Source organism: Natator depressus, chromosome 8 (genome assembly GCF_965152275.1).
Source record: "Natator depressus isolate rNatDep1 chromosome 8, rNatDep2.hap1, whole genome shotgun sequence".
In the NCBI taxonomy this organism is placed as follows: domain Eukaryota; kingdom Metazoa; phylum Chordata; order Testudines; family Cheloniidae; genus Natator; species Natator depressus.
In genome coordinates, this window is record NC_134241.1 from 99,060,963 (window position 1) to 99,082,266 (window position 21,304).

At 41.7% G+C, this 21,304-nt stretch overlaps 1 protein-coding gene across 2 annotated transcripts in view; it reads left to right on the forward strand.

Annotated features, from left to right (window-relative positions):
- The first annotated feature begins 4,916 nt into the window (after positions 1-4,916).
- SPATA6 (spermatogenesis associated 6) overlaps positions 4,917-21,304 on the forward strand; it is a 62,925-nt gene continuing 46,537 nt past the window's right edge. The window contains exons 1-6 of one of the 2 annotated variants that reach the window (XM_074961772.1): positions 4,917-4,979; positions 9,745-9,882; positions 11,693-11,741; positions 13,229-13,270; positions 14,554-14,678; positions 19,236-19,316. In XM_074961772.1, the coding sequence (XP_074817873.1) occupies positions 4,932-4,979; positions 9,745-9,882; positions 11,693-11,741; positions 13,229-13,270; positions 14,554-14,678; positions 19,236-19,316 (483 nt within the window). In that variant the 5' untranslated portion in view covers positions 4,917-4,931. Of the gene's footprint in view, positions 4,980-6,563; positions 6,625-9,744; positions 9,883-11,692; positions 11,742-13,228; positions 13,271-14,553; positions 14,679-19,235; positions 19,317-21,304 lie in introns of those variants that run through there. The other variant, XM_074961773.1, reaches the window with a different exon arrangement.

Here is a 21,304-nt window from a genome sequence, read left to right on the forward strand (position 1 = left end):
TGAAGGTCAAAGCTGGAGGGCTCAGCTTCAACTAGGAGGAGCTGGGAGGAGTGGGCTGTGAGAAGACACTGGGATGGAAGAAGAGCTCTGGTTGTGACAGGAGGTGCTGGAGCTAAATAGAAATGTTTGTGTTGTGGCGATGGGCTATATTTTGGGCCCCGATTATTGTTTTGAACTGTTTCTGGTACACTGTACATAAGAATGACCACGCTGGGTCAGACCAGTTGTCCATCTAGCCCTGTCTTCTGACAGTGACCAGTCCCAGATGCTTCAGAGGGTGTAATCCATCCCCTATCACCCAGTTCCAGCTTCTGGCAGTTTGAAGTGGAGGGACAACGAGAGCATGAGGTTGTGCCCCTCATCATCTTGGCTAACACATATTTCATTATTTCTTTAACCCAGTTATACTTTTGGCCTTCACAACATCCTCTGACAAGTTCCACCTGTTGACTGTGTGTGGCGTGAGGAAATAGTTCCTTATGTTTGTTCTAAAGCTGCTGCCCATTAATTTCATTGGGTGACCCCTGGTTCTTGTGTTTATGTGAATGGGTAAATAACATTTCTCTTTTCACTTTCTCCACACCATTCATGATTGTATAGACTTCTATAATATATCCCCCTTAAGTGATGATCTAAGTAAGGGCTGTTTTCCAGAACCAGGGCCTAAATGATGACTATTGGTATGTGCACTGCATAAAAGAATCCCTGTTTTGTGACTGGGTGAAAAATGATTGAGTAATTTTCTATAGTTTACTTCAGCCAAAGCCAATAACATTGAGATCTGGAATAAATGTTAAGTAATAAAAAGCATGTTAAAATAGATCCACCCATTTCTTCTCCCCTCTTAGGCTGTTCATTTCAATGGAGAAACTGTTTACACTGTAAAACTTCACTGTAATGATGCAATTGTTGAAGCCATGCAAAATGTATGTAACAATGCATACGCTGACTATTGAGATATGTTGTCCCTCCATGAAAATATAACCTTGGCTTTACTTCAGTCACAATTTACTTCAAAAGTCAAAGCTTGATATTCACTTCAGCCAAAATCAGTATCTGCTTGGTAGCGGAATAGAGATCACCTCCCCAATCAGAACTGAGAGAGAGGCTGTAAAAAGCAAGAAGAAATGCCTTAGATGTAGTCAGGCTTGTTCCAGGTGGCGGGCGCTCAGAGGAGAAAGCTCTCTCTAACAGAGAGGGGTTAGATTGGAGAGGAACAGAGAGCAGAGGCTCATGCTTGATATAAAATGGAGAGAGTGATATAGTCCACGGCGACTTTTGCCGATAATGATTTTAAGGTACAGCGAGTAGATTTTGGAGCTCAGTAGCTTTGCCCGGTTGTGTCCCAGTAGGTAAGGAGGGCTCAAGATGAAGGCAATACGTGGCATTGAGATAAAATTAACTAAACAAACGCGGCCTTAATCTAAAGCAATAGCTATCAATGAACACTAACATGTGGGGAGCTTTTTTCTTCTTGCTTTGAAGTAGAAAGGTTATATGAAAATATGTTTTTGTGAAGTCTTCTGATAATCTTCATCTTCCAACCTCATCCATCGCCTATCATTCTACCCTTCCCAGTCCCTGGCATATTACTGTCTGTGATAACACAATTTACTTTGCTCCTCCTAGATCCCATTAGAATCTCTTCCATTACAAAATTCTCTCTGCTTCACTCCCCCACATGCTGGGATTGTTTAACATTAGCTTTTTCTGGGAGCTCCCTTGTACTAATCAGAATCTTGCCATATGACTGCACTGTGAAAGGTACAGTTATCCCAATAATGAATCTGGAGATAGAAATGAGATGTGAACACAGGTATTGTCCTAGTAAATCAGACAAGAGGTCCATCTAGTTCAGTACCCTCTCTCACACAGTGGTCGGTTTCAGAAACTTCTGAGGCAAACATTAAACCCTAACAATTATGCAATAAGATGCCTATGGGATAAGTTTCTTACTAACCCTAGGTCTGGTCTTGTAGCACAAACACATCCCTTTATGCATTATAATTTAATTATTTGCATTGCAATTGTGCTTAGGAGCACCAGTCGTGGACCAGAACTCCACTGCGCTAGGTGCTGTATTAACACAAAACAAAGACAATCACTGCCCCAGCTTCAGGTATTCCTATTGTTCATATAAATATCTGGCTTTCCAAATCCTCCGAAGATCTTTGCCTCGTTAATGTGTAGCAGCAGTGAGTTCCATGGGTTAATTCTGTCTTCATAAAGCACTTTCTTTTATAATTTTTGACCAGGTTGCCTTTTAACTTTCATATTACCTTGTATTCTTGCCCTCTATACAATGAGAGTCCTAAACTTTTGTTTCTTTTCATAGGGAAATCTTTCCATGCCTAGCAATTTTTTTGTTGCCCTCCTTCAGGACTGCACATAGGGGAGACGTTGTCATTGAACTTTCCACAATTATTGTTAGGACAATTACTCTCAGTGATGAACTCTCAAGAGAAAAAAGAGGCCTAATTCTTAGTTAAGGCTCTTTTGTGCTGCTCTGTCAATATAGAGGCTTTAAAGGTAGAGACAAATTAAATGAAATGGAAATAATTGGATCAAGGCACAATTGCTCTCTGATCTAAACTATCTACTCTGCCTCTCTCTAGTCCAGGGTGCTTCCAAGACTTTGATCACCACAATATCATCTGCTGCTTTATGTATGTGATTTCTTCCCTTCCCCACACTTCTGGATCCCTGACCCCCCCTCACCCCCCACACCCCATCAGCAGGACTAAGTGAATAGTCTAGAAAATGTCCTGCCACAACAGATCTAAAGCCCGATCCTGCTCCCACTGAAGAAAATAGGGTCATGATTCTCCTCATGTTTGTCTGGTACTGGTGTAACTCCAATTCTTTTAGTGGTTACTCCGATTCTCACTGGTAGAAGTGAAAGCAGAAGCAGAAGGAGGCATTCTTCCATTTACTTCCCTGTTACCAGGATTTTCACTTTCTCTGTACATTGCCCAAATAGGGGGAGCAGCAGCAGAAGGTGCATTGGGTTCTTGATCATTTAGATGGAGTTGAGTGCGAAAAATTAATATTATGCAAGGCAGCCACCCAGACATCTTTATTCGCCTCCATACAACTGAGTGGAAATAATGCTAAGAGAAGATTTATGTCTGCAGAAGCAAAGGAATTCAGGGTTGAAGGGGCACTTCCACACTAGGGGAAAGCTTATGTCCTTTTAAACCTCGAATCCATGAAACTAGCATGTGTTTCTTATACTTCTGGTCACCAGTGTGGCTAATCAGTAAATGTTTGTGCTGATATAGGGGTTTCCTTCCCTAAAAGCCCATCTATTAGAGCTGCTTGGGTCTATAGTGCAGTCATTGGACCAGACCATGACTGAAAGATCCAAATGGCTCTCATCCCTCCAACTAAATGGGATGAGGACTCAGATCCCCGTAGGGTATGGCAGTGGGGACTTTACAGACTGAGACAGGGTTGGGGCAGTGTGCGGGTGCAGGATGGGAATTGCAGCAGTGAGGTGCAGGGTGGTGAGAGGCTGTGTGTGGACAGGGGGCGGGAAGGGGTGTGTGTGGGCAGTGGAGTGCTGCAGGATGGGGATCACAGCTGTGGGGTGCAGGATTGGGAGGGGTGGTTGGTGGGCAGGGAGGTGCAGGCGGGTTGGGGCGCTGTGTGGGTACAGGGTGGGGATTGCAGCAGTGAGGTGCAGGGCCGGGGGTGAGGGGCTGTGCAGGACCGGAGGGGCAGAGTGTGAGGGGCTTGCAGCACTGGAGCGATGGGTGGGTGGAGGGTGCAGGGAGGGGATGTTAAGAATCAAAAAGCAAATGGGATATTAGGAATCATTAAAAAACGGATAGAGAATAAGATGGAGAATATCTTATTGCCCTTATATAAATCCGTGGTATGCTCACATCTTGAATACTGCTTACAGATATGGTCCCCTCATCTCAAAAAAGATATACTGGCATCAGAAAAGGTTCAGAAAAGGGCAACTAAAATGATTAGGGGTTTGGAACGGGTCCCATATGAGGAGAGATTAAAGAGGCTAGGGCTTTTCAGCTGGGAAAAGAGGAGACTAAGGGGGGATATGATGGAGGTCTATAAAATCATGAGTGGTGTGGAGAAAGTGAATAAGGAAAAGTTATTTACTTGTTCCCATAATATAAGAACTAGGGGGCCACCAAATGAAATTAATGGGCACTAGGTTTAAAACAAATAAAAGGAAGTTCTTCTTCACTCAGCGCACAGTCAACCTGTGGAACTCCTTGCTGGAGGAGGTTGTGAAGGCTAGGACTACAACAAGGTTTAAAAGAGAACTGGATAAATTCGTGAAGGTTAAGTCCAATAATGGCTATTAGCCAGGATGGGTAAGGAACGGTGGCCCTCGCCTCAGAGGGTGGAGATGGATGGCAGGAGAGCGATCACTGATCTTAACCTGTTACCTTCACTCCCTCTGGGGCACCTGCCACAGGCCACTGTCGGGGGCCAGGATACTGGGCTGGCAGGACCTTTGCTCTGACCCACTCTGGCCACTTTTATGTGCTTATCCGGCAAGCGGTACCTGCAGCCACGGCTCGGTGCGGGACTGAGTGGCTGGTGCCGGGGGGATGCAGGGAGCGCAGCGTGGCCCCGCCCCCGCTCCACAGAGCTCCGCCCCCTCCTGCTCTGTTCTCTTTGCCCCTCCAGTGAGCGCAGCCCTGCTGCGGGACTCAGCCTTCCGCGCATGCGCACAGCAGCCGAGGGCGTCGCTCGGTCTAACCCGGCCCATGGCGCTAACGTCATTCCATTAGCCCCGCCCCGGGTCACATGGTAGCGTCCGGAAACGTTCCGGTTGCCACGACGACGGCGTTGTTCGCTGCGGGCGGGGCCGAGCGAGCGCCGCATCCTGTGCGGGCCCGGAGCTGCCCTTCCCCCTCCGGCCAGGGCCCCGGGCGGCCCCCGGCCCGGCCCCCCCGATGCCGCGGAAGGCGCTGGTCTGCGCCCTGGAGCTGGAGCTCCGCTCGGTGAGTGGCCGGGCCGGGCCGGGCGCCCGCCCCCGCCCCCGCCCCCGCCGGGACCCCGCGCTGCGGCCGCCTCCCCCCGGGCTGTGACAGGGCGTGGCGGGCTCCTGGCTCCTCTGTCCCCCTCCCGCCAGCGCTCGGGGAGGAGATCGCTGCCCGGCGGGGAAACTGAGGCACGGGAAGGCCGCGGCCGCACCCGCCGGGAGATGGAGTCCGGCGCCCGCTCCGCTCTGGCCCCGGCCCCCACAGGCAGCCCCTGGGCCGCCGGGTTAAAAGGCCCCGGGTCCCTCTTCTGCCCCGCGGCGAGGGGCCGCGGGGCCGTTACTCTCGGCCTCCTCCGCTGGCCGCGCTCGCCTTGCCCGGCCCCTGCGGGGCGGCGGGCTGAGCGCCGGGCCCCGGGGTCAGAGCCTTCCTTGGGGGTGAAACCCGCGCAGGCCGGGGGGCCGCTGGAGAGCTGGGCAAGGGGGGGGGATTTAATTTAGTCTGCTGGTAGTTCTCGTGGCTACAGATGGCACGGGGGAGACCAGGGTTTCTCAAATTGCGGGTCCTGGCCCAAAAGGGCATTGCAGGGGGGGATCACAAGGTTATTTTAGGGGCTCATGGGATTGCCACCCCTCCTTCTGCGCTGACTGCGAAGCTGGGTGGCTGGAGATCGGCGGCTGTTGGCCGGCCGCCCAGCTCTGAAGGCAGCACCCTGCCAGCAGCAGCAGGGAAGTGAGGGGAGCAATACCACAACCGCCCCCCTACAAACACACCCTTCCCCCAACTCCTTTTTGGGTCAGGGCCCCTACAATTATAACACTCCGACAGTTCAGATTTAAATAGCTGAGGTCATGAAATTTATGATTTTTTAAAATCCTATGACCATGAGTTTGGTAGTGCCTTCCTCATGGCAATCATGCAAGAGAAGCGATCAGTTCTTCCTGGCAGAAGTTCCTGCCCTGCAGTTTCTCCTTGGGACTAAAATGTTTTAGGTAAAAGAGGAGGAGTGGAGACTGCTATATTTTACCCTAGACTTGCCTGGAGACAAGTGTCAGTAGCAGTGTAAATGGTGATGTTTTCACTTTCATCAGCTGCAAGTAGTGTCATCTGATTCAATTGTGTGCAGTGCAGGACATGCAAGGGCTGAATACGATTGAAATTAAAACCCATCTATTTCTCTAGGTGACTACTGTGAATTGAAATGTCATGGAGGAGTCATGTGACCTCACCTGTGACCGCTCAAAGTAGCATACCTATATTCTGATTTACTCAACATAACGGTCTCTTCCCACGATCCCCCACCATAATTTTTAGACCTTCGGAGAAACCTTGCATGCCAGCTGGCAAAGTGAGGTTGGGATTATGGTTGACTTTGCATGGTCAGTGCTCGCTTTGATCTATTGGTTATATTGGCCCACTGGTTCCTGAATGCACTTTGCACAAAGAAAAATCCTGGATGCCATCTAAAATATGAAAATGCATTGTCCTCACATTGCCAGTGAGAGGCTATGATGGAAATGGAGCTGGTGTTTTTGGTTTCTGATTTGTTCCGACTGCTGGTAATTACACGTTTGTTCTAAAACAGCCACATGACCATGTACTTGTTATGAGATAAAGGATGGGGAGGGTACCAGCTTTCCTACAGTTGTTCAGGGATGGCAGCTTGGTAGGTTTCGTATTAGCCTCTATCTATGGCTGTCTGATGAAATATGACCTTCTTCTCCCCCAAAAGCCCTTTTTGGCTGTTGGAAAGAAGAACTAGTATTTTCTCTTGGTTCCTCCTTGCACCCCAGGTTTTGGGTGCTGAATGGGGTGTGGGGACGGGTAGCCCCTACTCCCTCACCTCTGGCTGCTGCAATTAGGGATATTTGCTACCCTTTCCACCCTCAAGATTCCAGGTTGCAATCAAAGGAGGCTTTTCAGTTATGTCCACCAGCGTCGGTTCTGAATGCGCCTTCGTAGAGAATAGCTCAAGTGCCTGCCTTTGATGCTGCCTGTACCTCTCCCAAGTAGCCGCAGAGTGAAATTCACCTGCTTCTTCATTTCACTGCCAGCTAGAGACTTCTTACCTGCAGCAACATGCTGAATGACTAGAGCTGTGTGTCTGCAGGCTAAGGAAGTTAGTGTTGCACCTGTTTACATTCCATTTACATTTGGAAGGTTACCTTTGCAACTGTATTGGCTAACACCTTATTGTAAGTGAAAACTCTGTAGGAGTTAATGGGCATTGTTTGTCCTTGATACTGAGAGTGTCTTATTCGTTAGCAGAGAGTAGGCAAGTGGATTTTTGAAGCTCCGTGTCTGGAGTTAGTTAAATACACACACATTACAGGCCTAAAACTGCATGTAAAATCAGACCGTGGGACTCCCCTTGAAAGGAGATCATGGTTCATTATAATATGCTGTCCCCTTATGTGAAATGAGTTTGGTGGGTCTCATTCCTTTTCTTATTGGATGCTTATTACATCACAAGACCACGATGACCACACATTTTTGGAAGCTTGGGTCAGAAGACACAAATTGAATGAGTATGGATGCTGATCCAGTTTGTTACTGTATCTTTACTGGTAGTCCCCTCAGCTCTGTTCTGAGATCAGTTTGGAGATACCACTGTCGCTCCCCTAACTGTACTTGTCTTAGGGATAATATTAACATATTTTTACATAGCACGTAACAAAGCATAGAGTAAAATTGTCCATTGTACTTATCAAATAGGGGCTTCAGCTTAGTTGCCAAAGTCTGTGCAGCTCCATGTGACATTTATGGAAATTATTTATTGAGTTAAAATGTATATTTGTAATTCACTGGTATATACCCATAAATTGGCTTTAAAAATTGTAGATTTATGCTTTTGCAGCTCTGCTAAATGAAGCCCTCAGTTTGTCTACAGGGCAGCAGAAGTGCAAACTTCCAGCGTACCTGAACCCTGATCTGGGAAGAAGTTCATTTTTCTGGCAAGGCAAAATGGGAAACTGGATGAAACTTGGGTCTGTCGGATTGGAGACTTGCCTTCAGTGACCTCCTTCAAGCTTTCATTTTTCTTATCTGTAAAATGGGGGAATGCTAGCTGCATCCTCTAAGGTGAAGATATGAGGCCTTGGTTATTAAGGGTTGTGAAGTGCACAGAAATATTAACAGCATTCAGTTGAAGAGCTGAGACAAACACATTGTCTCAGTTTGTAGCTCAGAGAATCTTCCCCTAGGCAACAAGGTGCTGCATGGGGAAGTCTCTCTCGCATTCATACTTATGTATGCATGAATTTCATGCAAAGTGTAATACTTGGCAGGCGTGCTTCAATCTTTAGGACTGTTAACCTGGTGCCTTTCATCAGAGATAATAGCTCTTGGAGGGGGAAACCTTTTGCTTAGCTAATATATGTTTTAACAGACTTTCTTGTTTAGACCACAGGTCCCCATTAAATTCCACAAATCCAGTGCTTAATTTGTGCCAGGGCTGAGCCCTGGCACCTTTAGGGTTGGCCCTTCATAGCCCCAGCACATCTGAGCTTGCTGCATCAGTTATGAATGTAAAAATTATTTTTTTTGCTTGAGCCCCGGCACCTTTTTCATTACAAATTGAGCACTGTGCAAATCCATCGGATTTAGGCTCCATAACTTCTTTCATTCAAGGATTATTTTTCTGTGATATACGAAGAATCTTTCTTTAGGTCCAGCAGGTATTCCTCATGTTCATCTGAGAGAAGAACTGTAGCAAACGTACCTCACTTAATTCCTGTCACTCTGCTCCCTTTCTCCTCTAGCTGGCAATTGAAAATCTGAGCACTGCTTCTCCTGCAACCTTGTGTTGCAAGAGGCAACCTCACATTTATAATACTGTGATAATATGAGAGCAGCATAAACTGAAGTGAAAGGTGACTGGGAATTCTCTAGCTGGATCACACAGCAGAACCATCAGAATTGGAGAAAATAACATGTAGTTGTGGGGAAGAGATTTGTGTGTGTTCTTAATGTGAGAGAATAGCTGAGAATTGTGTGATGTACATCACAGCTTGAAAAAATGTATGAGATGCTCACTAGCCAGAGGACTAAACCTATGAGTTAGAAATAGATGTGAAAGACAATGCAGTGGCCACCCACCAGCAGTGTCCAGAGTATCACTCTAGTAAAAAAAAGTCTAGTCTCCCTTTGGTACTCCTCTGCAGTGCCCAAACTTTGCAACATCAGGAATTGCATTGGCAACTTTCTGGGAACCCAAGAGCTACACCTGATTCCCACATACATTTACATAAACTTTAAAAAAAAAAAATCCAACCCTAAAACAAATCTACCTTTCTTAGGCAGATTGAATTTGTTCACAAGCAATAAAACCTACCAGTGCATCAGCTGAGTCCTCACTGCTGGGAGGCTACGTTTTAGGACGTGGACAGCTTTTGGCTCTTGGGGCATGTTTTGGATATCTCATGAGTCATTGTTTGCTCCGTATAACCCTCAGTGATTAAATGATGTGGATCGTGAACACCAGCAGCTATTATAAAGTGTGACCTTAAGACTGCGGAGTCTGGCTGAAGTTAATGGAGCTGTGACTGCTTACACTAGGGGAGAACTTAGTCCTAAATATTTTAAAACTATAAGTATTTGCCTTACTGTAAGTAAGTACAGCTAGAATTACTTTAGAAAAGGAGGGTGTGCCACTGAGCTATGTTACCATATGGGTCCCAAGCAAACAACTATTTTCATCTTAGCTTATTCTATTTTTTCTCCCAAATATAACCAATAATTCTAATGCTGAAGCTCAGTTTGTATAATAAATATGTTGTTCTTCCAGATAACTTGCCCTGGAGTGTTGCTGAAAGACAAAAGTGAGCTCTATCTCAGCGCCTGTGTATTTGGACAGTACAAAAGGACTCAATGTGTCCCTGCAGCATTTCCACTCTTCTTAGAAGAGAAACTAGTATTTGAAAAGGTACGATCATAACATCGGACATGAACATGTAAAAAACAAAGAACCAGAATCCCCAAACACAAATGATCACACCGAAAATGGTATTGTTTTACTACTAATTTCTGCAGCTCTTCAACACAAAAGACATTTGTGTTTTCATTATAGATATAGTAATTCAAAAATAAATTTGTGAGCATATGACCAAAGTATATCATGAGGATTTTTAGGTTTTTGTTCTTCTTTTATGAAATGACCTTTTTTCCCAATAGCTCCTCTTAGTTCCTGCCAAGTGTTATGCTCCTTAAATATAGGTCAAAATGGAAAATACAAGTGGGAATAAGGAGAAGAATGAAAATTAAAAATCACAAAGTAAGATTATAAAAGCAGTCTGTAGCAAAAAGATGGAATATGAGCTTGGGCTTTCTGGTGACAGCTCTCTGCTCTTTCCTGGTTTGATGTCGCAAGAGCCCCCTTGATGGCACTATAGCCTTGTATTTTACCGTTGCCTATCACCTCTTCTGTGTCCCTACTAGTTTCATTGTGAGTGCCATAGGAATAATGAAATTCTGTACCTTACAAACATGATTCTGTTTTTTGACTACTCATGAATAACAATACTTTGCACGTCTCTAATGCTTTTCATCCAAGTATCCCAAAGCACTTTCAAAGACTGACTAATTAAGCCTCAACAACACCTTTGTGAGATAGGTAAGGCATGAAGAGGGATAATTTCACCCACCACTGATAGGCAGGGAGGAAATGGAACATAGCAGCTATTTAACAGTGCACAACCAGACTACAAAGCAACTTAGGACCGGAAGTGCTGATTACGGTATTCAACTGAAACTGAGGGAGAAATCTAGGTGCATTTATAGAGTGCAATTTCTTAAGTCGGAATTTAGTCAGAGCACTGGGAAGAACATCCATGCTCTTACAAATAGTGTCATTTAATAGCTTGAGGTATTCAGGCTCTCTACTTTTATATCCTCAAAAGTTTGGTACCTCCAGCAATAGGATGCCTCGCAACATCATGCTGAGGCAGTGGCTCAGTATTGAATCAGAGAGAAGAGTGCCAGCTGCTGAACTTCCAACATCTTTGTCCCCTAGAAATTATAATAACAAACTAGTCACTATTTCTTCAGGACTTGCAAAAATGTTGTAGAGAGCTGCCCTTTCTGGCTTTACAGCAGTCATTAGTGAATGAACGGTATTCCCAGGTGCTGGCATGATCAGTAATAGTTATGCACAAACAAGAACATAATGGAAATATGCCATGTTATTTTCAGGTCAGTCACAAGTGCTAGAAGAATTATCAACATTATACAAATGGAAATAAGAAAAAACAAAAGGGAGAATAATTCTATTTTCAAATATCTAAAAAGATTGTGGGATCGCTCAGTGTAGAAAACCCAATAATTAAAAAAGGTGCTGACATTGTCCCTTTAATCTTTTTCAGTTAAAGATGAAAGATGAACTTTTCTAACAAGATCAGCTATTTGTCTTTTATATTGCTGAAATTTGTGCAGACTGCACTTGCATGTTCATGTGATTGGCTCTTTATCTATGGTAGCTCACATAATTTAGATAGAGAGGAAGAATCTTGAAATGGTTAGAAATCAGATGACCAAAAGTGCTGTCTTTTCTAAGAAATATATTCTGTCTCGGTGCCAGGTTATAATTTCAGTTTTCTGTTGTTCCCCCCTCACTCCCCCATGGGGAATAGTACTGTTTGCAATAATCAGAATCAAAGGGAAACTTTAGTTTTCTCTAAGCACATCTGTTATTTCTGATCAAATGTGTCCATTACATTTTTTTAAATCTTTTGTTTTAGGTATTTACTGATGTAGTTGATCCTGGAGAACTTGTTGAGCTACTTGAATGTAGGTTTTGCTTTTTATATACATTATATTGTATGCACCTAGGTCTAGATCCTCAGAAAGAGAGCATAGGCTCAGCTTTGTAGTGCCTAATATGTAGGCATTCTGCTGCCCATGAATTTGGCGCTTAGACTCTGTATACAATGCAGTGGGGAGTTAAGTCCCTTAAAAATAGTCATGGGGCAAAAGAAAAAGAGAGAGACTCTGTCTCCTAGTGGTTAGTGCTCTTTCCTGGGAGACTCTGGTCCAGTCCCTGCTTCAAGGAATATTTAAGTATTTCATACAAAGTAAAACAGCTTTAACAGAAGAGTTTGATTCCTGCGTGAGCTGGGTTCCGAGCTGCTCAGCGACTTAAACGGTTTTGCTCATGCCCACAGTCACGAATTTAGATGCTTAAGGGACTTTACCAGTGAAAACTTAAGGGTCTGGGTAATTTAGGTTCCTATAGGATTATGTGGCCACTGAGCAGGGGTTTAGAGGCACTAAAGTTTGAAACTTAAGTGCCTAAAGTAGCATTTAGCACCTGAATCCCTTTGTGGATCTAGCCCTTGGTGCTAATATCATATTAATAATATGGAATCTAAAGATATTTTTGAGAGTTGAGGGGTTAGATTGGGAACAGGAAAACATTCTTACTATCTCTTTGAAACACTAGTGGCTGAAGAATGATCAGTACTCCATCTGCTACAAATATGCGTGACCATTAAATGAAATAGTCATTGCTCAAAGAGTGATCCTTCAAATGTGAGCCTAGGAATGTTTTAGAGGATGTGATGGCTTCTTTTGATAGTAATAACTTACCAGGAATACAGATAAATAGGCACTTCCAGAAATCTCTAAATTATACGTTTCTTCTAGTGTATTCAAGAGAGTGAAATTTAAAACAGTTAAAAACATACCTTGTTCATATACAAAGACTTAATGAACTCAACAAACTGACCACATATAGCAAGCTGTGTTCAAATACTTTGAACTTCAGTGAGCGTTTTACTTTGTCAAAGGACTGTGATTTTTTTTAAACAGAGTGACTCCACAATGAACAATGCTGCCATACATTGAACATGACGAATCATATTAAAATAGTATTGTGCCTGAACTAAAACTCCAAATTTAGGTCCCCTCAAACATTGTGAGAATTACAGTCCAAAACAGGATCCAAACTTCATGGCTTCTCTGTAGTCTCTTCAAAGGATTGACTCCATCCACTGCCGAACTTGACAGTGTCTGTTACAAGCTTGAGCCAATAATTTATTATTTGTATTATGGTAGTGCCTGAGGACTCCATTGTGTTAGCCTAGATTTGTAGTATTCATATAAAGTGTTCATAATCTGCTCTTATTATTGGTACATCATAATTGAACTTATTACATTAGCGCATACATTGTTGAGAGGGTTAAATCAGTGAATGGGTGCTCTTTTACTTTGCATATTAAAATTACTTCTGATCATAGTTTATTTTTTGACTTTTGAAAACTTTTTTTCCTTTCTAGTTGACACAGCAGTACTTGAACTAGTACAACTTGTTCCTCCAGGTATTGTATCAATCTCTTCATAAATCATGCAGTTTAATCGGTGAATTTCCATAAGGACACACAATCATTTTTCTCAACATACAAACCATGTAGAAAGCTCTTCAACAAATAGTCCCCTGAATATAAAATGTTAATAGATCAAGAGGATCTCATTTTTGAAAGAGAATAAAGCTAATATTGAAATGTTCTATTCTCAGGCTTACGAAAGTGATAATACTTTAAAAATTGAAAATAAACCGAAATCACACAATGCATACTTATTAAAGGCATCAAAATTCACTTGTGGTCTGCCTGTGAGGTTTCAAAGTGTATAATCTTGTTCTCAAAATGACACTTTTCTTTTAATGGTGACCGCTGGGGAAAACCCTCATCCACGCTATAAATATTTCTGGTCTCTGGGGAGAGGTGAAGATAATAAATAACGATTTGTTATATTTCTGTTATAGGCTTGTGTGATTATAAAAAATCTATCTTAATGAAATTCAAATATTCCCATGGATAATATAAATCTGCATTTTATTGGAAATAAAATAGAGTTTGAAGGAGGACTTGATTGAGAGCTGTGGAATTAAAAGCATCCATAATTACAGGTCCTTAATAACACCATAGCAAGCAAGAAAATACCTGTTTCTCTCAGTGGCTTCCTGGGATATTTACACAAAGAAACAAACTGAGTGTGGATTTTGTTGTTGTGGGAGCGTAGGAGATTTTAGAAGGAGGGAGAGCTTATAATGAACGCTTGGCAAAGTGACTGTGGTAGAACAACTTGAAAGTTTTATATAATCGATCTTGTTTTTTTTCCTTAAAGAAAATAAAACAAGATTTGAGGATCTTGAAATACTCTTTTTGATTGTAGCTAAATTCCTTTCTGACAGCTGGCTAAATCTCTGATTAACAACCATAATTGTTCTGTAATACAGAATAACAGATGTGAAGTTTGCCACTGTTAGAAAACCATTGGCTGTACATAGGAGAGGAAGAAGGAAAGAAATGGAAGAAATGTCGTAGGAAAACCTTTTACATGTCTCTTAGTGCAACAAAGGCAGTCTGCTTTATGTAAATTTGATACAGTTTTCAGTAAAAGGTGCTTAAGGGCCCAATCCTGTGCATTCTTACTATTGGGCATAGTCCCACTTTAGTCAGTCGTCTTATGGCCTAATGTAAAGAGCTTACTCTTAATTTTTAAAGGTAAAACATTGTACTCATTTCGGCATAGTCTCGTGCATGTGTGTCTACACTGTACAACTGTTTTGCAATACATTAAGTACATATTTCCTTTTTAGTGGGAGAAATTCTAGCCGCTTATGAAGAAAATACAAGAGATTTCCTGTTCCCTGACCCTAAGCTTACTCGTGGACACCATGGTTCAGATCGTGAAGTTTTAATGAAGAGGTCTTCTAGTTTTACAGTAAGTGCATATCTGTGTATTGTACTTATGATACAGTATGTTTCACAGGAACAGCTTCGTGAACTATCTCAAGCCAAAAGTGATTACTTTTGACAGATAATTCAATCCCTGAAATGGCAAGTACTAATCCAAGGCTGAACTTTTTGAAGATAGAATATGTCTGCTGGAAATGTTATTTTAACTTGATGTGCAAACTGTACTTGTATAATGTGAACAAGTTAGTATCTAGATTGATTTGATATATAGCACCATGGCCTTTATATCTTCTTTTCACCCATCCACTGGGTGCGAAGCTAGATTTACTACCAACAGGAACCATCAAATTGTACAGCAGTTGAACTATGTAATAGGACAATCTTATTTTTGTAACACTCTCCCACGCTTACTCTTTTGGTTGCATTTTGTCTCCAGTTACATCGGAAACCCTCTGGGTCAAGGTCTGTTGATCCATCTGTTTGTACAACACTGTGCGCAGTGCATCTCCAGCACTCATTGGAGCTTGAGGGAGTCTCACATAATAAGAATGAATAATCATCATAACCTGTATTTAAACTTGATTCAGACACTGATAGCTTTGGTTTGCCCTTCTAGAACTTGTTTGTCAAACTCTCTTTAGCCTCTGTTCACACTGACTGGCCAAGCCATTTTAGAAACTAGCCACATTTAGGCTTTCAAAAAAGCCATAGTTGCTGAGGAATGATTGGAAAAATGAATAGAATGAATTAGCATTGGTCTTTTGTAGCTGCAGGCTCAAATGTACACTAAATGAAAATAAGTTTGATCTCAGCCTGCACCTTGGCAGGTGTTTAAAGCTGACGATTCTCAGATGGGAACGGGATAGTCCTGAAAGCAACTTTAAAGAAAAAACACGGTTCCCAAAGGTATTTCCTTAATTTGATATAATTGTATCATTAAAGTGACAGAACACTGAGATTGGGATGATTTGGGACTCAATTACTACTAGATTTCTTAAATTGATGATTAAAGGTCAAAAATGGCTTGCAGCTGGTACACTGTGCCTCAGAAGGGCAACCTGAAAAATCATCCTGTCAGTTACAAGTAGAGGTGCTAATTTGATGGTTAGAGGTAGCATACTTCATTTGAATGACTTGAGTAGCAGAGATGGGCTTATGATGATAGGTTTTATTTGAATGAACTTTATTTAAATGAAAACTTTGAGTGAGTTGGAATCCAAATATGTTGTGTTTAAGTGATTTCTCCTGTACCACAAAATTGTAACATCATGTGATGCAATTGGAAGCCTGCTTATAACCAATCCAGATCTGGACTAGGAGTGTTTTTATGTCAAAATTCAATACACAGGTGCACCTTCTTTTGGAAGATTCCACAATAACTGCTTTATACAAACCATTTTTTTAGCATCCTATCTGCATGTTATCAAATATATTTAGCCTGATGATAGATACAACCGAATACAGTATGATTTATTTTTATATTAACTTCTAATATTAGTAGGAAGGTTTTTTCCCCAAATGAAAATATAGTCCTATTACACATTACAGTTTGGGACTTAAGGTATATATTTGACAGTTGAGGAGTATTAAATATGAAGCTTATTATAATTTTTTTAAATTAAAATTTAGAATTCTTTAAATCTGTTGAAAAACTAGTTCATGTCTCCCAAAGTTCTTTATGGTAAATCAAATACATTTGCATTTGAATTCATTCTGAAAGGCTGTCTACCTCTTTGAGATACAAGTGTCCAGATAGTTGGCTTTTTGCAATAATCATTGTAGTAAACCATGGTAGTTCAGCGGTGCTTTAGGGCCTTTCATTCTTGTTGAGGTGTTGAGCAGAGCCAGCTGGGGCATCGGCAAGTGCATAATGAAGCTGTAGCAGCCCTAAAATGACTGGAATGATGGAATGGAAAAAGGTACTCCAGTCTCTCTCATCCCCAGGAAAGTATGTGGAGCAGTTTAGATGGTGAAATCTGTTCCTGCAGAAGCATGTGTGTCTCCTCCCTCCCTCCCAGAAACATGGAATGGCTTAGAAGGGGTAGTGGGTAATGACAGTAGCCCCAGAATAATATAGACAATTTGTGGGGGAGAGAGGGATGTGGAATGGAGGATTTGCAACTCCTTTCTCTAGATCAGTGGTACTCAAAGTGGTGGTCCGTGGACCTGTGCCGGTCTGCGAGCCATCGGCTGCCGGTCTGCGCGCACATTGGAAAAACAAATGCCGGTCCCCCACATCAGATAGCTCGAGAAGCACTGCTCTAGATGATGGTTTGGGCAGCCATGAGGGAAACAACCTCCCCTTCCAAACCAAGATGAAAGAGTCTCAAATGTTCCTTCCCAGATCCCCATCATACCAGCTGTGTTTCCTTTCGGGTGGGTCTCCCTCTACTCTCTGAACTGCTTCAGATTCCTGAGGTTGGGAATGATGGGTACTTCTGCCCCACCCCTCTGCTCTCTTCCCTCTTGGGTGAAGGGTGTTCTTGCTGTCCCTGTAGGCAGCAATCAATGTATGTACATTTTATTGCAAATGGTAAAATGTTAATCATGATCTTGAGAACCAAAACCACTCATCTTATTTCAACACTGGTCAGTTGAGTTCTTCCCACAAGAAAAGTTATAACAAGCTGCCATAATAAGTATATTTGACTGACAGCTGTGCTACAGTAGTGCTTTGATGCCCAGTAACTTTTTCTTGTGTTAAAACTAAAGGTAGCAAAAGCAAGGTTGCTGTTCTGGACTTCAGCTAGGCAGTGACAAGCAGTGTCTGATTAGCACTGCTAATCTGCCAGTTGGAAAGAATTCTAAGATTAGAATATCAGAACTCCTCCAGAAAGCTGGCACTTGGCTGATAATGTCTCTGGCTAAATGTCTTACAAGGCTCACAACACACAATAAGAATATAAGGCATCCTGGAGTTCTCTCAGAACAATTTTATTTCTTTTTTCCTGCTCTGGTGTTGTCCCACTGATGCTTTTGCTGACTCTTCAACGTTTCTGTGCAGACCTCACCTCTAAGAACGTGATTAACCTGCTCTGATTGTGACAGCTTATATAATGTACTGTCTTCTCTCTCTGTGCAATATTTGCAGCATCACTTAAACAGACCTTTTTCTCCCCTCCAGTATCTTTCATTAGAGTCCCAATTAGGGAGCTGTTTTTTTTGTTTTTTGTTTTTAAAAACACAGACTCTCAAGAAACTGTTGAACAAACTTCTAAAGTTTCTGTAATAATTCCTGGTTTCTTTAAGAACAGTAGGCACTCTACTGAGGCTTTTCATAGCAGATGTATTAATTCTAATTTTCTCCTTTTTAGACAGTTGATAATTCATGTAGATAATAAAAATGAGTGCTGATTAAAGAAGGTCAGCTTTAAGATGTGTTTATACCCTGTGGTTTGACTTTTTTACAAAAAATTAACCACTAGATTGAATTTGTCACCATCCAGGGCCCTGATGATTGTCAAGGCTAAAGGTAACGAAAATCATGGTTGGCATTTTTGTCTCTTACACTTCTGATTTTAGTACTCTAGCATGGGGCCAGATCATGCCATCTCATGGGGCGTGGGGAAATCAATGGTGTAGGCATGGGGAAAGGAGGGGCAGAGAAGGGTCTCCCTCATGGAGTTCCCCCCAGGTGACGGAAGCAGGGTTCACAATGGAAGAAGGCTACCCTGAAATCTCTGATCTTGGAGACCTACTGGAGACATGAGAGCCACTAGTGCGGAGGTCCTTTGCCTCCACACTGAATCCAAAGCCCCTCTGTCTTTCTGTGGTAGTGCACCTTCTCTACCACTTGTGACAGTGCCCAGGACCCCCAGGCTGTATCAACTGTCCTGCAGAATGTCCCAGCCCTCACCCCTCCTGTCTCGCCCTCCCCCCATTTCCATGTTCAGATACCTAGACCCTAGTGTCCTCTGTGGGTCTAGGGATTTGCACATGGATAGATGTGTGGTGCTTGTAGGGGGTGGGGGATGAGGTTCCCTAGGGATAGCCGACCCCTAGCTCTCTTCTGCACATCTGAGAAAGATGCATGTGTAGATGGGTCCCTCTGTCCCTTGATCTGCAGAACATGGTAGGCCCTTAATGCTGTATTCTTTTTTTTGTAACATTCTACACAATCAGTGAATACCAAAAGTTTACATATAAGTAAATAGAAAAGCATTAGTTTAGCGTAAGCTACAGAAACCACAAGCAATAATGTGTTTATAAACAAGTTTGCAAAGTCAGTAGGAATGAAACTTGCAAAGCTTTACTTGAATTTTTATTGATGCTGTAACATGACATGAAAAAAATCTTTAAAACTGCTTTTGACAAAGAAATATATTGAAATAAAAGTCAGACCTTAATTGTTGTACAAAAGCAATGTAATCATCTGTAATTGAATTGTCAGAAATGCAAATGTTATCTTCTTGACATTTACCATTGCTGTTCTGTCTTTTCTAATTATCTTTATTAAAGGCTGAAATTAACAAAGGAAATGGTTTAAAATTAGGAATGGTTTGTTACATTAGGTGACATTTATTTCTTTGATACCCTTTATCTTTAGTTGGAGCTTGATGTTCAATTATTGTCTCTCTTCTAGGGAATTGCACCAAAATTGAGATTTTCTACCAGCTCCCTTATTACAGAAAGCCTGTTAAATTCAGGAAGGATTCATGTACAGGTTAGCATAATTTAACTGTTTGTGATTTAATTTCTAGATTTAAACTGACAGCTGTGCTGTCAAATGTTTGCATGTGCTACTCCCTACAAACTTTTTTCTTCCTTTTGTTTGGGTAAAAGAGTTGTCAGAGGTGCTTGACAACTTGATTAAATTTTTAATCAAGCATGAGTAAAGAGAAGGCTAGGTGCTTGACAGTAGGTGCTGAGAGTTCCTCGAATACGAAACGATTAACAGCTGCCATATCCTGTGATCAGCAGAGGTGCGAGTCCCCGGTGTGTGTGTGGAGTTGGGAAGATGTCTTCTCATCATTATCTAACAGTAGCTGGGTGAACCTGGAGATGACAAATTATTAAAAACAAACCAAACCAATACATAAAGTATAATTGTAATTATCTTGAGAAATTATTTTTGTAATGGATATGAAGACTTCATTTTAAAAGGCGACCATCAACTTGTCAATCAAATATCCACCTGGAAATTATGAAACAATGATTAGTAACGCTTTAGATGAACTAACTGAAGGAAACTCTTTTTCTGCCATTTGTTTACTTTGTGTTTGACAGCATTTTGTGTATAGTCAGTTTTACCATTTTGAGCCTCTGTTGGGCTTCCTATCCTATACACTTATATGATGACATCACTCTTTTCCATATTGTTCAAAATGGTGTTTATTAGTAATAGCAACAGCAAAACTGAAAAGGAACAGGCGGCAGGCAGGAATGTGCACAGACAGAGACGGGGTAGCCTGTGAATGTTTCGGGGGTGGTGGTGATGTTGGGTCTATCCTTAAGCAGGGGAGCAAATAAAAAAAGCCTTATCAACATTTTTAAAGGAGGATTTTTTTGTAAAAAGGCACATTCTATTAGAAAACTGAATGTTTCTAAACTGATAAACATTAAAAAAAAAAAAAAAAAAAACCAAGTTGACATTGTCACTTTAAAGAGATGCAATCATATTGGTGTTTTTCTAAAGTGTACATAGCATGTACTTGAGATTTTTAATGTACTAAAAGGTACCTGAGATTCTTAACATACCACTCTGAAACCAGTCTTAAATATGTAACTCACCGTGTGTGCAGATGGAAAGGCAAGCAATAAACAGTGAATACCGCCCAGTTCGTCTGTAGTCCATTTCTGTTTCAGTTCTCATGCACTGATGTAGTGCGGTTGCATTGTATATGCCCCAGAATGATGTCTGTCATCTCTTTTTATTTTAAAAGGAAAAGTAATTCCCAAACGAAAGTCATAAAAAATATACAAAATTAAATACCAATAAAAATTAGGTTTAATAAAATGGGAATTTGGAGCCAAACTTTACCTGAAATTCCAGTTCATTATACTGTGACATCAAAGCCAAAATGTTCAACTGAGAAAGCGTTCAAAGCATAGCCTTTTTTCTAGCGTGTCACCAACTATAAAGCTTGTAGAGGCAGCTGAAAGATGATTTTGTGCTGAAATTACGAAAGAGTGATAATGTATTTCAAATTAAACTTCAGTACTGAAAGTATTACTCTTGACAGTTGATTTTTAAACTGGTCAGTGAAGAAGTTAATAGTTAGGGCTGGCTCTTTTCTTAATAACTGTTAGTTTGGTGTTGCTGGTTACAAAAGAATTGTGGTTTGTTAATATACCATGCATGTGCACAATGTGGTATTTTTAAAGCTTGTGTCAACTCTGAGCTAGACCCCTATGCTGGCATTTTAAATGGTCTCCAAACTTTGCCTCCAAACCCTGTATTTGTGGATGCAAAAAATCCCATTTTTACAGGCAAATGTTTAGGTTTTGTACGTGCATTATATTATTGGCATAACTTAAGAGGAACATTGGAAAGTGGGTCTTTAAGGTTATATTATTATAGCTTTTTGGTAATAACCTTGTCTTTAAAAAAATACCCCAGTAAATTTGGTCAGCTTCTAAAATGCATATAATTTAACCATAAACAAGAGTTCAGTCTGTTGCCATCCACTCTTTAAAAAATAAAAATAAAAA